General features: G+C 42.6%; 1 protein-coding gene across 1 annotated transcript; it reads left to right on the forward strand.

The window, feature by feature from the left end:
- The first annotated feature begins 575 nt into the window (after positions 1–575).
- On the forward strand, positions 576–15,050 carry POGLUT3 (protein O-glucosyltransferase 3). Its single transcript, XM_069883530.1, has 8 exons — positions 576–709; positions 7,585–7,782; positions 8,608–8,894; positions 9,314–9,530; positions 10,859–11,055; positions 12,028–12,222; positions 13,239–13,343; positions 13,913–15,050. Exons 2-8 carry the CDS (start codon positions 7,686–7,688, stop codon positions 14,036–14,038), a joined length of 1,224 nt encoding a protein of 407 aa, XP_069739631.1. The 5' UTR covers positions 576–709; positions 7,585–7,685; the 3' UTR covers positions 14,039–15,050.
- Positions 15,051–15,462: the final 412 nt, after the last annotated feature.

The raw sequence follows: 15,462 nt of genomic DNA on the forward strand, positions 1-15,462 counted from the left end.
GAAAGAGGAGAGGGAGGGAGGAGGAGGAGGAAAAGGAGGAAATGTAGGAGGAAAAGGAGAAGGTGGTGGAGGTGGAGGAGAATAAGGAAAAGGAGGAGAAGGACGAGAGGAAGGAGGAGGAGGGACAGAGGGAGAGGGACGACGAGGAGGAGGAGATGGCAGAGGAGGAGAAGGAGGGGGCAGAGGGAGAAGGAGAGGGAAGAGGAGGAGAGGGCTGAGAAGGAGGAAAAGGAGGAGGAGGAGGAGGTGGGAGAAGTAGGAGGAGAAGAAGAGAGAAGGAGGAGGAGAAGGAGGAGGAGAAGGAGGGGAGAAGGGAGGAGAAAGAGAAGGAGGAGGAGGGGAAAGAGGAGGGAGGAAGGCAGAATTCCCGCCCCCCGATCCCGGGTTGCGGTGTGGGGGCCGCGCATGGCCTGGGAGCGGCGGGGGGTGCTGGGGAGCCGGGGGGCGATGCTGGGGGGCCGGGGGCTGTGGCCGCTGGGGAGCCGGGGGGCGATGCTGGGGAGCCGGGGGCTGTGGCCGCTGGGGGGCCGGGGGCTGTGGCTGTGGGTGCTGCTGGGCGCCGCGGGGCGGGGGGCGGCGGGGGCGGTGAGTCCGGGGCGCTCCCTGGCGTGGGGGCCCGGGCTGCGGGCGGGGCCGGCGCTGCCCGTGCGGCATTTCTACATCCAGGCGGTCGGCGAGGCCGGACTCAACTTCTCCCGCTCCCCGCCAGGTACCGGCCGTGGGGCTGCCGGGAGGGCAGGGGTTGCGGGGTGGGCGCTCGGCTTCCCCCCCCTTTCCCTCCTTTCCCCCCTCTCCCCAGCCCTCGCTGTGCCCTCTGAGCCCCCTTCTCGCCCCTCGCCCCTCTCGGCGTCCCCCCGACCCCGAAAACACCGGCGAACAAACTCTCTGAGACTCGTTTTGGAGTTTTAGGGGGCGAGCAGCCCTTATCCCGCAGCGATCGCCATCAATCCTGTGCAGCGGGACAAGGGCTGTGCACAGAATTCATCTCCCGCTTCCATACACGTGTATACATTTTCCCAGAAATACTATGCGGATTCTATTACTTCCAAGGTCTCATTCGACTCTTATCATGAGCTTCACAACGGTCAAAACTCTTCCAAGTTGGAGCTGGCTCCAGCTCCCTGCTTGACCTCGCCTTTAAGATAGAAAGAAACTCCAAATAGAGGTGATACGAGAAGAGGAAACATCGATACAGCGCAGAGTATACCTCACACAAGACTTTATCATCTTCAATCTTTATCATCTTCATCTTGCTGGACGTTAGGAAAAAATTCTTCCCAGAAAGGGTCACTGGGCACTGGCAGAGGCTGCCCAGGGAGGTGGTGGAGTCACCTTCCCTGGAGGTGTTTAAGGCACGGGTGGACGAGGTGCTGAGGGATATGGTTTAGTGTTTGATAGGAATGGTTGGACTTGATGATCCGGTGGGTCTCTTCCAACCTGGTTATTCTATGATTCTATGATTCAAGGAATGAATTGTATCTGGAAAACACCGTTTAAAAAAAAAACCATGCTATCAGAGTCATGCCTGTCTTTCAAAGAATACAATTACATAGATGAAACTTAACTCGGCTTTAGCTTAAGTCAAAAATATTCCACTTTTTGTAATGCTGACTACTTCTTGTATCATGCCTGAGACATGCAGATCCAGCCGTGAGCGAAGCACACGCTCATCACATCATTCGTGTTGGAAAAGACCTCTGAGATCAATGATATCGCCAGCAAGATTGAATGCACCCACAGCAAGTTTGCAGGTGACACCAAGCTGAGCGGAGCACTTGTCACACCCGAAGGATGAGATGTCATCCAGGGGGACCTGGACAAGCTGGAGAAGTGGGCCTGTGTGGACCTCATGAGGCCAAGTGCAAGGTCCTACACCTGGATTGGGGCAATCCATAGTTTCAATACAGGACAGGGGACAACTTGATTGAGAGCAACTCTGAGGAGAAGAACTTGGGGGTGGTGATTGATGAGAAGCTTGACATGAACCGACAATGTGTGCTCACAGCCCAAAAGGCCAACCGTATCCTGGGCTGCATCAAAAGAAGCATGGCCAGCAGGTCAAGAGAGGTGATTCTGCCCCTCTACTCTACTCTTGTGAGACCCCACCTGGACTATTCTGTTTAGTTCTGGAATCTCCAACATAAGAAGGATTCAGAACTGTTGGAATGGGTCCAGAAAATGGCCACGAAGAATTTTCCGAGGGCTGGAGCACCTCTGCTATGAGCACAGGCTGAGAGAGTTGAGATTCTTCAGCCTGGAGAAGAGAAGGCTCAGGGGAGACCTTATAATGGCCTTCTAGTACTTGAAGGGGGTGTACAAGAAAGCTGGGGAGGAATATTTTACAAGGGCATGTAGTGATAGAACAAGGGATAATGGCTTGAAATAGGAAGGGGAAAGATTTAGATTAGACATTAGGAAGAAATTCTCCGTGCTGAGGGTGGTGAAGCATTGGCACAGGTTGCCCAGGGAAGCTGTGGCTGCCCCATCCCAGGAAGAGTTAAAGGCCAAGTTGGATGGGTCCTTGAGCAGCCTGATTTCGTGGGGGGCGTCCCTGCCCATGGCAGGACAGTTGGAACTGTATGATCTTTAAGGCCCCTTCCAACAAGTGTATGATTCTAAGATCATGTGTTCCAGCCATCAGCCCAATACCACCAGGCCTACCAAACCATGTCCTGAAGTGCCACATCTATACGTTTGTTGAACACCTTCAAGGAAGCAGACTCCACCACTTCCCTAGGCAGCCTCTTCCAATGCTCCCCTACTCTTTCAGTAAAGAGTTATTTTTTTTTTTTGGTGTATACTACAGGCCATCTGATCAAGGAGAACCAACTGATGAAGTCTTCTTCCTTGAGCTACAGGAGGCTTCACAACTGCAAGCTCTCATCCGATTCAGGGACTTCAACCACTCCGACATATGAGGGAAAATTAGTACAGCAAGCTGTAGGCAATCCAGGAGACTCAATGGAGATGCAATACTGGACCTTATGGTCACCAATACAAGCGAACTCATCAGTGATCCTCTGAGACAAGGGAGCGGAACAGAGCTGGAAAATATTAAAGGATGCTTTCCATAAAGCGCAAGAGTGCTCAGTCCCTGTATATAGGAAATCAGGCAGGGAAGTGAAGAGACCGCTGTGGCTGAGTCAAGACCTGCTGGTTAAACTGAAGAAGAAGAGGGAACTACATAGGCAGTGCAAGCAGGGACAGGGAACCTGGGATGTGTATAGGGATGCTGCCTGATTGTATAGGGATGAGGTCAGGAAGGCCAAGGTGTGGCTGGAGCTGAACTTGGCAAGGGAAGTAAAGACTAACAAGAAGGGCTTCTACAGGTATGTCAATCAAAAGAGGAAGGTCAGAAAGAACGTACCCCCACGTTGGGAATGGTGACAGTGTATCAACAGACGAGGAGAAGGCTGAGGTACTCAACAACTTTTTTTGCCTCAGTCTTCACTGATAACTGCTTTCTTCGCCCATCCTGGGTCATGGGACAGCAAGATGATGACCAGGGGGATAAACCCCCTCCCATTATAGAGGAGGATCAGCTTCATGACCACATGAGGAACTTGAACATTTATAAGTCTATGGGACCTGATGAGATGCATCCCAGAGTCCTGAGGGAATTGGCCAATGTGGTTGCCAAACCACTCTCCATGATATTTGAAAAGTCATGGCAATCAGAGGAAGTCCCTGATGACTGGAAGAAGGGTAACTTTGTACCCATTTTTAAAAAGGGTAGGAAAGATGACCCTGAGAACTACTGACCTGACAGCCTCACCTCTGTGCCTGGGAAGATCATGGAACCGATCCTCCTAGAAGCTGTGCTAAAGCACATGGAGGACAGGGATGTGATTAATGGCAGCCAGCATGGCTTCACCCGGGTCAAATCCTGTATGACCGACTTAGTGGCTTTCTGTGATGGGGTGACCACAGCAGTGGACATGGGTAAACCGGTAGATGTGATCTATATAGACTTCTGTAAAGCCTTTGACATGGTCCCCCACAACATCCTACTCTCTAAATTGGAGAGATATGGATTTGATGGGTTGATGATACATTTGATAAGAAACTGGTTGGAGGGTCATATTCAGAGAGTAGAGGTCAATGGCTCAAAGTCCAGATGGTGATCCATAACTGGTGATGTCCCTCAGGGGTCCATACTGGGACCAGTGCTGTTTACTGTCTTTATCAATGATGTTGACAGCGAGATTCAGTGCACCCTCAGCAAGTTTGCAGATGACATCAAGTTGAGTGGCGTAGTTGCCACACCGGAAGGACAGGATGCCATCCAGAGGGACCTGGACAGGCTGGAGAAGTGGGGCTGTGAGAACTTCATGAGGTTCAACAAGGCCAAGTGCAAGGTCCTACACCTGGGTTGAGGCAATCCCTGTTTTCAGTACATGATGGAGGATGATGTGACTAAGAGCAGCCCTGCAGAGAAGGGATGCTGGTCGATGAGAAGCTCAACATGAGCCAGCAATGTGCTCTCACAGCCCAGAAGGCCAAGTGTATCCTGGGCTGCATCAAAAGAAGCGTGGCTGGCAGGTCGAGGGAAGTGATTCTGCCCCTCTATTCCTCTCTTGTGAGACCTCATGTGGAGTACTGTGTCCAGTTCTGGAATCCTCAACGTAAGAAGGGTATGGAGCTGTTGTAATGGCTCCAGAGGAGGGCTACAAAGATGATCAGAGGGCTGGAGCACCTTCCCTATGAGGACAGGCTGAGAGAGTTGGGCTTTTTCAGCCTGGAGAAAAGAAGGCTCCAAGGAGGTCTTACAGCGACCTTCCAGTATCTGAATGGAGCTGGAGAGGGACTATTCATAAAGGCTTGTGGTGATAGGACAAGGGTGAATGGGTATAAACTGGAGAAGGGCAGACTTAGGCTTGCTATAAGGAAGAATCTCTTCACCACGAAAGTGGTGAGACACTGGAACAGGTTGCCAAGGGAAGCTGTGGCTGCCCCATCCCTGGAGGTGTTCAAGGCCAGGTTGGATGGGGCCTTGAGCAGCCTGATCTAGTGGGATGTCCCTGCCCATGGCAGGGGGCTTGGAACTGGATGATCTTTAAGATCACTTCCAACCCTAACTGTTCGATGATTCTATGATTCTATAACTGCTGTGAGGTTCCTCCTCAATCTCCTACTCTCCAGGCTGAACAGACCAAGTGACTTCAGCCACTCCTCATGTGATTTTCCCTCTGTAGCCTTCACCAACTTTGTGGCCTCTTCTGGATGCTCTCTAGTAGCTTGATATCCTTTTTATACTGGGATGCCCAAAACTGTACACAATACTCAAGGTGGGGCTGCAATAGTTGTTAAAAATTTCTGTCTCAGTAAGCACAGCACTCTGGACTCTGTTATCCTGCTGCCACTCCCTTAAGAAGGAGTAATTTTCATCTCATTTCCTCAGCACAAGCACAATGCATCCCATGTGGCTTCTGCTGAGGGTGGGAACCGGGTTTTGTTCCCGCAGTCCAGCGAGATGCTGCCAGCCAGCCCTCCTCTGCTACAAGGTCATTCTACAGGCTCACTCTGTATTAACAGTTTTTTTTAGAATAAAAATCACTTACATCATGGTTCTAACGATGAAGATTATGTGAGATAGCTGTCAGTGGAATTGCTGTGTTGCGAATTTTTATGGGGTAGAACTCATAATTTTGCTCTGTATCATCTACTATTCATGTACGTGGTACTGAGAGGGTATCTGCCAAGTGTGCATCACCCCTTCCTCTCTTGCGTTTAGAAGGCTGCTACTTGTGAAATTAAGGAATGGACATATGTTATATAGGTTATGTTCAGTCTGACAGAATCCCACATAGAATCATAGAGTCATTGAGGTTGGAATACGCCTTTAAGATCAAGTCTTGACAGGACAAGAGGGAATGGACTTAAGCTCTGCCAGGGAAGGTTCAGGCTGGACATTAGGAAAAAAAAAATTTTCATGGAAAGGGTCATAGGGCACTGGAACAGGCTGCCCAGGGAGGTGATTGAGTCACCATCCCTGGAGGTGTTTTAAAGACAGGTGAATGAGGTGCTGAGAAGCATGGTTTAGTGGTTGATAGGAATGGTTGGACTCGATGATCCAGTGGGTCTTTTCCAACCTAGTGATTATGTGATTCTGTGAAGTCCAGCCGCCAGGCCAACAGCATCATGTGTACCAAACCACATCACAAAGTGCCATGTCTGCACGTTTTTTGGCCACCACTAGGGATGGAGACAACACCACTTCCCTGCGTAGCCTGTTCCTGTTTTCACTCAGTAAAGAAATTTTTTCCACTATCCAATCTGAACATCCAAGAAGCCATTTCCTTTCGACCTATCACTTGTTATTTGGGAGAAGAGGCCACCACCCACCTTACTGCAATCTCCTTTCCAGTAGTTGTAGAGAGCGATAAGGTCTGGGCTTCCTCCAGCTGCTTTTGTGGTTTGGTGCTGGAGTGTAGCACAGTTTTGTAATTGCACTGAAGGATGCAACTGCCCATTCACTGCCACTGAAGTGGAGGCTGATTTCAGCCAGGCAGGGAGAGCCTTGGCTTCAAACATCAAGTTGGTAAAGGTAGAAAGGAGTGAAGCTCAGTTGGATTCTCATGCTATTTTAAATCCTCTCAAATAAACTAATAGGAAGCAGATAATGAGAACTTGTTATGTTACTGCTGATGGGACACCAGATTTTAGTACCAATGTTGATTTCATCTGGATTTTTTCATTTTCATTTATCTTGGTATAGTACTTTGTGGCAACATGCATTACTTTTGTTCCATTTGCAATGCTTAGACTATAGGAATGATTGGACTCGATGATCCGGTGGGTCTCTTCCAACCTGGTGATTCTATGAACCATCATTAATGTATTTATGAACCATCATTAATAACATTTTGGGAATAATCTCTCTTCTGGAGAATAAAGTTGATGATGACCGTTTCTTAATGAAATAAGGGAATGTCGCACATTTATGTTTATGCACAATTATGTTGTCAGCAAAACATCCCATGCCCATCTAAAAAGTCATAGTGCATTAATGATGAAATGATGGTGCTCTTTAAGCACAGGCCAGACAGATGTTCAGGAAACGTCTCTACTATCATTCTCTTGTCCCTGCGCTTCAGTAGCTGGGACTTCAAATTTGCAAGAGTCAGCTGCAGCCATAAGGTGAATAATTTCTATCTGCCTCCTGCATGCTGCAATTTCCTTTCCACAAACTGGCAAGTATTCTTTTCTCCTCTTATTCTAACTTGGTTTCCTGTCTTTCTTACTCTAGTGGAAATGACCGTTCTTCTAAGCACTAGCTTAAAATGTTAATATTAAACCTAATCTGTTCTTCAAAATACTGTTAACCTTTCTATCTTGTAATATTTTTTTTTACTTTTTATCTCCATCTACAGCTTTTCTATTTATTTGGTGTGTGATAAGCAAGAATATTTGATAGGTTAATTTCCACTACTGGAAATAAATTTTACTTGGTATAATAAAAAATTTCAGTGCAAAGTTAAATTAAATTCCATGGGCTTAATCCAGTAGAGTTTGCACCTTTACTTCAGGTATGTGATTTTAATAGCTTAAAGTGATTTTATCTGTTTTTATTTTCCTCTTCAGGAGCAACACAGTTTAAAGTGGTAATTAAAGCACTTTCTCCAAAAGAAGTCACCAGAATTCATACCCCACGCCCTTTGGATAGAAATGATGGCACATTTCTTATGCGGTATCGGATGTATGAGAGTGTCAAAAAAGGGTTGAAAATTGAGATACTTTATGGTGATCAGCATGTAGCTCAGTCTCCATACATTTTAAAAGGTACGGGTATTTCTTTTATTTAATGTAATGTAATATAATGCAATGTTTTTTACTGCTAGAGTAAGAGTTGGGCAATTGGAGCCTTGTTTCCCCTTGTTCATGTAGTTTCTTCATAAACGTTCTCCTTATACAGAGAAGTAAGCAGTGACAATCTATATGTTGCCAAGTTAGAGGACATAGATGCATAAGCATGTAGATTATGGCCTCAGACTTTAAGGTTCTCTGTCTTGACGTCTCCCCTTCCCTCTCTTGCACAAAGACATGGATCCCTTCAGATCTGCTAGGGAATAAGAGAGCAATGCTTCTATTTTTACTGTTTTCAAGTGACTATTCACTTAAACATTGTGTTACCTACAGTAGAAATATGCGCAAAAGACTACTCTACCAAAGTTCTGAATTAGGCTGAAATTGGAACTTCAGCCAGATTAGTACCAGAGCTTTGGTAGTTATAGATAATTAGAACAATTCAGAATATTTTGTGTCATTGGCAGGTAGCACAATAATGGAGCTTCATTTTGCAGATCAATTTTACTCTGATAACAACAAATCTAGTATTTTGATTTCTGAAAAGAGAACAATGTTGTTGTTTTCTGAATTATCATAGAATTATTCTGTGAATTGATTCATGAATTATATGATTCCTGGATTATACTGCTAAACCCCAGAAATGTTATAGGGAATATGATTTCCCAGGAAAACTTTGGAAAACTTGGAGTGAGAAATGTCAAACCACTGTAATTTCTAGATCTGTATGTCCATGCTTTTGGGGAATTGTGATTAATGTAGAATCACAAATACTGATGCTCGGTGCTTTTTTTTCTGCAGGACCAGTTTATCATGAGTATTGTGACTGTCCTGAAGAAGATCCTGAGATATGGCAGAATGCTATGTCTTGTCCATCCCAAGAACCTCAGATTATAAAGGACTTAATTTCTTTTCCCACCATTGATCTTCAGCGAATGCTTAAGGAAATCCCAATAAAGTTCAGTCAGTCAAGAGGTGCTATTGTTCATTACACTATTCTCAATAATCGCATCTACCGTCGCTCCTTAGGGAAGTATACAGACTTCAAAATGTTCTCTGATGAAATGTTCCTGTCGCTGGCAAGAAAGGTATCAGTTCTGATCATTTAGAGCTATTAAGTTATGTTCTAAGATGATGAAACTGCATTTGTTGTTGTGTCTTCAGATTTGTGATTCCTAAAGTGAGATTTGACTCTGTTTTTCATCAAGATGACAGTGTATCGCTGGGGATCAGGCTGTAATTAAAGTGGGAGGGTTGAGCTTGATAGTAATGGAATTGTTAGGAAAGCAGGAGGGGCTAAGGCCCAACTCTGGAAGCCTTTTCCAGGCTTCTATGTTCCTTTCATATTTTCTTGCAGAGCAGAAACTTGATACATTAAGCTTAGCTAAATCTATATCATCTAGTAGGTTTATTGATTCTGCATGACATAAGAGAACTGAGGAATATATGTAAGAGTGACAACAGGTTCAATCTTTGTGTTATTATCTTTTCTTGGGTGTACCTTTAGGTTCATCTTCCGGATGTGGAGTTTTATCTTAATGTTGGAGACTGGCCAGTTGAGTATCGGAAAGCTAATGATACACCTGGTCCCATACCTATCATTTCATGGTGTGGCTCTGTGGATTCAAGAGATATAGTCCTTCCAACGTATGATGTAACTCACTCAACTCTTGAAACCCTACGTGGTGTCACAAATGATCTCCTTTCTATTCAAGGAAATACAGGTAAATTAGAGATTGTGGATTTCAAAAGAGAATTTCTAAATTCCATCAAAGAAGCAAGTTGCATTCAGATAAAAGCAAGTTGCTTTCAAATAATGTGTTAAAATCTTTCGTTCGGAGCACCTTAGGAGGTAACCTGCTTAATACAAACAGGTTAGTCTTTACAGAGTCTAAACACTTTCAACACTGCTACTAACCAGGTGTTAATTATGTGGATTTAGAGTGAAAATCTAAGTCCGTAATGATGGTGAATTTTAACTTAAAGATATCCAGAAGATAGCTACCATGACCTGTCAAAAGAAAGTAAATATAATTAAAAGGCCTTTCTCCTCAGTGAAGGACTTGATCGTGTTCCTTCTAATCAAACAGTAATCCTTCCTGACACTGATTTCACCCAGTGTTCTGTTTACATGAAAATAAATTTCAGTCCTTAGCAAAGTAAACTAGTACTATGCTGTGGCCTGTTTCAAATAATAAAATATTGTCTGTATGAAAAAAATACCTCACAGTAGGATCTTCTGAATTGTTTTTCTAGTACTGAAGGAAGAGTCAGTTTTACTAACAGGTGTCTAACCCTCCAGGAAATTAATACTTAAGGATCAGACAAGTTGCATGAGCAATAGCTAAATAAAACTTGAGTTTCTCTTTACTTTATTAATTTATAAATTAAATATTATCAGTTTGAAGCACTCTGTGTTTATTGATTTAGTACGGCTGCTTTTCCAACTAGGATATGATAAAACCCTACTCCACTTTAGTAGACCCTTTAGGGAAAATTCCAGCAGAAGAATATGGAAGGATATATTTAACATTTTTAAAAGCAGGCAGTAAGCAGAGATAAGTTTTTCACAATCTTGCTAAGTATCTTAAGGACGTAGTTTGGCCATTTTTTCTTTTCTAAGTCATCATTAAGTGATTTCACAAAGACCTAACAAAATCATTGGGTAAGAAAGAAATTTTGGTTATTGTGGAAGGCTTTATGGATGGAGAATTACTTTGATTGTTAGTACTTTACTCACATAATTTGCTTGTAATACCTTATGTAGCTTCCAAAACATTTCAGGTTATTTAAATATAAAATTGTTAAGTAGAAAAGCAATTCTCTGCTTTTCCTTTTATTAGTAGCTCAGTTTCTTATTCCAAAATTCGTGCCAGAACTGGAAGTTTAAACCTTGTGATTAATAAGTGATTATAGATTCATAAGAAATCATGCCTGTTTTACCATGTCTCTGACTGTAACACCACTCTCATAGCAAGTTCCTTATTTGCACTAAACATGTCATGAACATTTTATTACTGTTGGCTTTTATCTTATCACTCAATGCTTGTAGGCCCATTCTGGGAAAACAAAACTGAGCGAGCCTTATTTAGAGGTCGAGACAGCCGAGAAGAACGTCTCCGTCTTGTCAGGTTATCCAAGGAAAATCCAGAATTACTAGATGCTGGAATAACAGGATATTTCTTCTTTAGAGAGAAAGAAAAAGACCTGGGAAAGGTTCCGCTAATGGGCTTCTTTGACTTCTTTAAGGTATAAAGCAAATGACAGTCTTGAATTAATTTTGCTGTCAAGTTCTTGCCAAGTGAAAAGATGAGGCTCACTTTTCCTAATTCCATCCAGTAAACAAAATTATGCTACGCTGGGAACACTGGTCCACGTGGGGTAGATAGAGCACCTGTAATCAAAATCATAGTGAGATAGACTTTGAAAGAAAGGCACTATAATCTTTGAGGTGTCCCTTAGAGAGAGTTCTTGCTGATATATGTATTTTTTAATAGATTGAGGAATTTAATTTCTCACCATCAAGGTATCTTTTATCTGGGGTGAATATGAATATGAACAACTTGTGTCCATTACAAGTACATTATGGATGTCAGAAACAGTCCTTGTAGTAAAAAGTTAGAAAAATAGATGGGTGTTTTTGTTGCACTTTAACACACAAACTCCACTGCAACAGTGGAGTAAAATAAAGGGGACAGAGTCCAGTATAAAGTAATTATACTATATGGCAAGTTGTGTTCCAGAGATAAATGTGTAAGAAATGCTGTAACAGCCAAGAGCATCTGCCTGAGCAGTATATTCATGGTTACTTTCAGCATAATGTTTCATATTATCCCATACAATAATAGATGTTTCAGATTATTTTGCATTATAATATAATTTTAAGCGAGAATAAATTCTTGCATTTAAGTATAGACAGTTTTATTTCCTTCTGAGCTCTACCGCTTACTGTCTCTCAGGACACTTTAACAGCATACCCACCAGGCAGTTCATGTGACACAAAGGTTCTGCCTGTCAAGACGTCTTGAGTTGGAAAACAAACTCTTTTTTCGTTATGTTATCCAAAACACCACGAAACCATACCTACTTAACAGTAAAACGGGATTGAAGATGAGACTTAATAAATACAAGTACATCTTACCTGTGAAAATCATCTTTTATACAATCAGTGTTCCGGTTCAAAACATTTCACCTTGTTTTCCTCTTGTCTTCCTGTTACAGTACAAATACCAAGTGAATGTAGATGGGACCGTAGCAGCTTACAGGTTTCCATATCTCTTGCTGGGTGACAGCCTAGTACTGAAGCAAGATTCACAGTACTATGAACACTTTTATATTGGATTAAAACCATGGAAGCATTATGTTCCAGTTAAGAGAAACTTAGAGGACTTGATAGAGAAAATAAAATGGGCCAAGGTAAGTTCCGTTACTAATTCAAGTTCAAAGTGAGAAACAAACATGTAAACAATTTATCTTAATACTGTTCTTTTTGTATTTCAACACACACGTTTGTACAAACCCTATTGAGATCCTGGCGTAAAGGAATTCATGCATTTTGTCCTTAGTATAGGGTGGGGAGGCCTAAATTCAAGCAGCCATCTCTGTTCAGGGAAATAAGAATCATTTAGGTATGTGCGGAAGTATTTAATGAGTCAGAGCCTTAGTTACTCACTAATGCAGGTAATTTTCAAAGAAGTGCACCGAATCCTAGATATTGCTTAATTAATTCTATTGCTTTTTTTAAGGACCTGACTAGAACAGACGTCATTGTGTGTTCTGTTTCAATGCACAAAAAGTTCCTGCTCTGTTACATGCTCAGAATAAGAGGCTGGGATTCTGTAACAAAACAGACCAATATAATTGTGTGACTGAAAACGCCGTTTTGCTTTAAGTTTAGCTGTCAGAGTAAAAAACAGGAAAATTTTCTGTTCTGGGGCTGCTATGGTTCCTCATAAAGAATCAGATAAGAATACTACAAGCTTTGAAATATAGACTTAAAATACTTGAGAGTAAGTACATGAATTCAAACAGAGTTATTTTTAAAAGGAAAACGTTGAATTACATTGCATAGGAGATGACAATATCTGTGGCTTTATCTTCTGTAAAACTAAGTACATGTAGAGATGTCAGGCCTGATTTTAAAGAGGCTTGTGGCTTGGACAAAACAGTACAGCAGCAGTCAGCTGGGCTTTCAAAAATGTATAGTTATCTATGGAAGTTGTTGTTGATACCCCTAAGGTACTGGTTGTGGCCATAAAAGCAATCCAGTATTTAAAAAACTGCAATTTAAAGTGTGCCTTTGCAGTCTATCAGGGACTGCACATAAAGTTGCAGGTTTGAATATACCCTTCAATAAAACTTCTAATGCCAGCCAAGCTTTGATTAACTCACTGATTGCTCTGTTATTCATTCATCTTGTCTCAATTTTCCAGGAAAATGATGAAGAAGCAAGAAAAATTGCTAAAGAAGGACAATTAATGGCAAGAGATTTACTTCAGCCTCACAGGCTTTACTGCTACTATTATAAAGTGCTTCAGGTTAGTACAATCGATCACTTTTTATTACTTTGCTGAACTGCTACTGCTACTAATGTTATAAATTTCAAATACAGCTACTCTGCTGCATTACAAAACATGGAAAAGAAATTCCACGAGTATGACTAGTAGAAGAGTAAGGGATGAAGCAGGCCAGATAGTCATTGCCTCCCTAGTTCTCTAGTGAAAGAGTTTTCTGTTCTCTGAAAGTACTAATTTCTCTTTCTGCGCACACTTGGATCTCAGCTTCAGCAGCCACAGGTTGACACAAAGTTTGGAACTGTTCAATGTACAAAAAAGGCAGCATTACCTGCACAAAATGGTTAGAGGCACAAATAGTGACAATATTCAAATTAATAATAGGACAGGGGGAAACACTAAAGGAGGTTTTCAGAGGCGATGTAACCTATTAGTGGGCGTGTTATGAAGGCATCTTGTAAACAGGCTGTAAACAATGACAGAAGGAGCCTTCATAAAGGCAAGCTTGTGACTGGAAGGGAGGAGGAAAATTCTGTTTCATGAATTATACGTTGGTGCTTATAGCATTCTTAAATGTTGTTTACATATTTCAGAAATACGCTGAACGCCAAGCCAGCAAACCTGAAATACGGGATGGAATGGAACTTGTATCTCAGCCTGATGACAGAGACTCAGTTTGCAGTTGCCACAGGAATAAGCCTTTAAGGGAAGATCTATAACTGTACCAGATGGAGAAAATGGCCCACGTAAAATGCAAGAATTTAAATAGGAATTAAGCTGTGAAATCTAAGACACTTATGCACTAGCAGACATTCTTAGTTATGTATTCATCTTGTATTTACATATTCTTTTTCACACTGACTCTGACCTACAGTGTTGGTTCCCACAATTTTGTCTCCGTGAGCACCACCAGACAGATACTGAGCCTGTAATGGGGAACATCTAGGGGATTTGTTTGATAAACTGCATCATCAGGAAGAAGAGCATAGTGCTGCTCGTGTTCCAGCTGGGACCTAGTTATCCAAGTTTTATGAGGAACCAGTCATCTACAAAAGATCATCCATGAGTCAGTGCAATTTATTCTAAAGGCGCATTTGCAACATACTAGAACAGTATTATGATTTCTTCATAAAGTTTACCTCATTGTTAGATTGTTTCTTGTATACAAAACAATTTTCTACCTAGACAAAGAAAATGAATATTTGAGATTTACAGATATGAAATCTGGTTGTTTTGAGATTATTTTGTGGTCTATGACAGAAAACAGAATAGAGAATATGATGTAATAGTTATCAATTCCAGAGGAAAATGAAGAGGGGAGCGGAGAGATCAGAATAATATTTTTGTAAGCACCATGGCTGTGAATCACCAAAATTAAATGCTGCTTTAAAGCAGACTGTGTAGCTATCCCAGTCACGGTGCTTTGAGTGCCAAGACACCACTCTGAAGACCTGTCCCCTGCCAGTGACCATGTCTGTGAATATAAGCACAGATCCACAAAAGGCTTTGGGGAATTCAGGTGAAATAATGGTTTCTTAGTTCAGCAATACAGTCTAAAGTATTCTAGGCTACTTGAGTATTCACACATTGGAAAAGTGTTAGTAGAGTTTTAGACCATCTAGATTTAGCTCCTCTGAAGGTGCTCCCAACTTTTTCACTTGGGTTCATGAACTACGTTTTCCTGTGACTAAGCTCCCACAGAGATCTTACCTGTTTTTTGAGTTTAGATCATACCTGACCTTATACTGACATCAGACAGCAGATCAGACTTCATTGCTTTGATTCAAACATATGATAGAAAAATGTGCACTTTCTATGTAATAGTCTACTGGTTAGAGACCATACTAAGCAATTGGGAAGCCAATTGTCCTCCTTGGTTTGATTCAAAGCCATTTTTCCAGAGAGTGCCTTAGCTCCAGACTGAAGAAGAGGTCTTCGGGTATTCCACTGAAGTTATGCAGCCATGAAACTAACAGTGCAAAACTCACAGGGGTGCAATAAAGTGTGCCTTTGGGTCAGGTGGGAGAAAAATCCTAGTCCTGGAGGTAGCTCCCAAATGCCTCTGTTGATTTTTACCCAAGTTTGTTTACTTCAAAATGCATAAGCAGTCCTGGAAGTAGAGATCAATGCCAAGACCAGTGCC

This window comes from Phaenicophaeus curvirostris, chromosome 1, assembly GCF_032191515.1.
Source record: "Phaenicophaeus curvirostris isolate KB17595 chromosome 1, BPBGC_Pcur_1.0, whole genome shotgun sequence".
NCBI classification, from domain to species: domain Eukaryota; kingdom Metazoa; phylum Chordata; class Aves; order Cuculiformes; family Cuculidae; genus Phaenicophaeus; species Phaenicophaeus curvirostris.

Bases quoted from the DNA above. Each gene is read 5' to 3' on its own strand.
- POGLUT3 (XM_069883530.1), top strand. From the start codon at position 7,686: ATGCGGTATCGGATGTATGAGAGTGTCAAAAAAGGGTTGAAAATTGAG. The intron at 8,895-9,313 runs GTATCAGTTCTG...GTGTACCTTTAG, and splicing joins TCCTGTCGCTGGCAAGAAAG to GTTCATCTTCCGGATGTGGA. The intron at 9,531-10,858 runs GTAAATTAGAGA...CAATGCTTGTAG, and splicing joins TTCTATTCAAGGAAATACAG to GCCCATTCTGGGAAAACAAA.